The sequence below is a fragment of the Propithecus coquereli genome, unplaced genomic scaffold (assembly GCF_000956105.1).
Source record: "Propithecus coquereli isolate 6110/MARCELLA unplaced genomic scaffold, Pcoq_1.0 Scaffold27, whole genome shotgun sequence".
In the NCBI taxonomy this organism is placed as follows: Eukaryota; Metazoa; Chordata; class Mammalia; order Primates; family Indriidae; genus Propithecus; species Propithecus coquereli.
In genome coordinates this window covers 997,932-999,884 of record NW_012148285.1, presented here as the reverse complement: position 1 = coordinate 999,884, position 1,953 = coordinate 997,932, and the positions used below count along the sequence as shown (strand labels likewise).

The 1,953-nt window shown below is 59.3% G+C and overlaps 1 protein-coding gene across 1 annotated transcript in view; it reads right to left on the bottom strand.

Moving 5' to 3' along the window:
* Positions 1-499: 499 nt before the first annotated feature.
* LOC105812939 (ras-related protein Rab-26-like) overlaps positions 500-1,953 on the bottom strand; it is a 4,229-nt gene continuing 2,775 nt past the window's right edge. Inside the window, exons 2-5 of the mRNA XM_012647503.1 lie at positions 1,814-1,938; positions 1,648-1,704; positions 1,464-1,540; positions 500-1,366 (exon numbers count right to left, since the gene is read on the bottom strand). Of these exons, the coding sequence (XP_012502957.1) occupies positions 1,264-1,366; positions 1,464-1,540; positions 1,648-1,704; positions 1,814-1,938 (362 nt within the window). The 3' untranslated portion in view covers positions 500-1,263. The remainder of the gene's footprint in view (positions 1,367-1,463; positions 1,541-1,647; positions 1,705-1,813; positions 1,939-1,953) is intronic.

Sequence of the window (1,953 nt, the reverse complement as noted above, 5' to 3'; positions counted from 1 at the left end):
CTTTGTGAAGCTGCTTGTGTGTGGATGCGACTGACGGGGCATTCACTTGGTGACGGTACCCATTCTTTGGCACTGGGGACCAGGGACACCGAGACAGACTTGACAAGATGGTTCTGTTACTGCTCTATCGTTTCCGTATCCTCTCGGTGCCCCAGAGGGCTGGCGCTTCTGGAGCCGTCGTGGAAAAAGGGCAGAGGTGTGAAAATGGAAGTTCCTTGGACTGCGTTCTCCATTGTTGCCTATAAAGCCGAAAGATTGTTTTTACGCCTTTGCCTAAAGGGTGTTTTGAGCTCTTCAGTAACAGACCTTTGAATGCTGCTCTCTCTGGGGTTGGGGTTTGTGGAGGGGAGTTGACACTGACTACCTAGCGTCCCATGTGCTCCCCAAGGAGCACTGGTGTTTGAAGCTGCCATGGATGATGGGGAATGGCATTTCTACCAACGGACGAGACAGACGCTTCAGAAAACACAACTTTATTCACTAGGACTGGAAACAGGCTTGCAATCAAAAGACCAGCTTGATAGCTGTAGTGCAAGGTGGGGCGTGCTTGGCGGTCACAGACCTCAGCTGTGGGCCGGCTGGACCTGCTACCCTGGCCTGCAGAGTTGGAAGCTTGGTAGGCAGGCTGGGCTGGCAATCCTAGTTTCCTATTTCAGTGATTTCTCACATGCTAGTCCCAGCATCACAAAGCTACACGTGTCCTCCAAGGTCACACGAGAAGACCCTGTTGATGTTTGGTGAACCGGAGCCTCCTACTGGGTGGACTGGGAGCGGGTGGCTCCCCGGGCGCACAAATGCACAATGTGATTAGTGGTGAAGGCCTCTGTCCCAGGCATGGGCCAAAGTCCTTTCTCTGCCTGAGCTGCTGAGTGCGGGTGAAGACATGGCTTTTCCAAGGGGTTAGGCTTTGAACTCGTGGCGCCAGCCGGTGGCCCAGCCTCATAGCTGGGTGTGCCCAGGAGGGGGCAGCAGAGTGCTGTGGCTCGGTGTGTGCACTTGGTGCCACGCCCCCTCCCATGCAGAGGACCTTGTTGACCTGACGGCCTCGAGGGCAAGGCACTGAGGCCACAGCCAGCGAAGGGAGGCTGTGCACGCGCTGCCCCTGTGAAGCCGGAAGACAGACTGCTGCTGGGGGGAGGAAGCGGTGAGGTTTGGCCCGGGGTCCTAGAAATGGATGTCATGGGGTTGGCCACTGGGTGACAAGGTCAGAAGGGCCTGTAGACCTGTCCAGCCTTCTGAGACAGGGATTGAGTTCAGCCAGGTTCAGGGTCGGCAGCAGGAGTCCCCTCGGCCCTCCCTCTTCACGTAGTCGTGCAGCCGGAAGCGGGGCTCGCCGGGAGCCTTCATGGAGCGCTGCTTCAACTCCCTGCAGAGCAAGGGTGACAAAGCAACATGGCCTCCTGTACCCCAACAAGAAGGTTCCGACCCTGGGCTTGGTCCTTCTGGTGACCGCCAGGACTTACCTTGCGATGCCTGTGAAGGCCAAGTCCACGTTGAGGCCTGTCTTGGCACTGGTCTCCATGAAGGGCAGCCCGTACTCCTGCAAACAGCCGCTGCCAGCCGGGTGGTGGCCTGGCATGGTGGGGACATCCCAGGCTCCACAGTCCCAGGGGCACCCTCCTCGCCACCCACCCTCCCCTGACTCACCTTGGCCAACTTCTCTCCGTCTTCCCTCTTCACCACATGCTCGTGGGCAGAGTCCACCTGGCCCGGGCACAGAGGTCTTGATGCCAGCTGGCCCGTGGCTTGCCACCTGCCCCCCTCACCTCTGCTCTGTGGGCTTGGGGTGGAGAGGACAGAACAGGCCGCCCACCTTGTTGCCCAACAGCATGAGCACCACGTTGTGCTGGGCATACTCCTGGATCTCGGTCAGCCAGGCCTGTGGGGGGAGAGGCTGGTGCCCCTTGCACGCCCTGCCCTGTGCCCCAAAGCCTCTGCCTGTCTCCGGAAGAG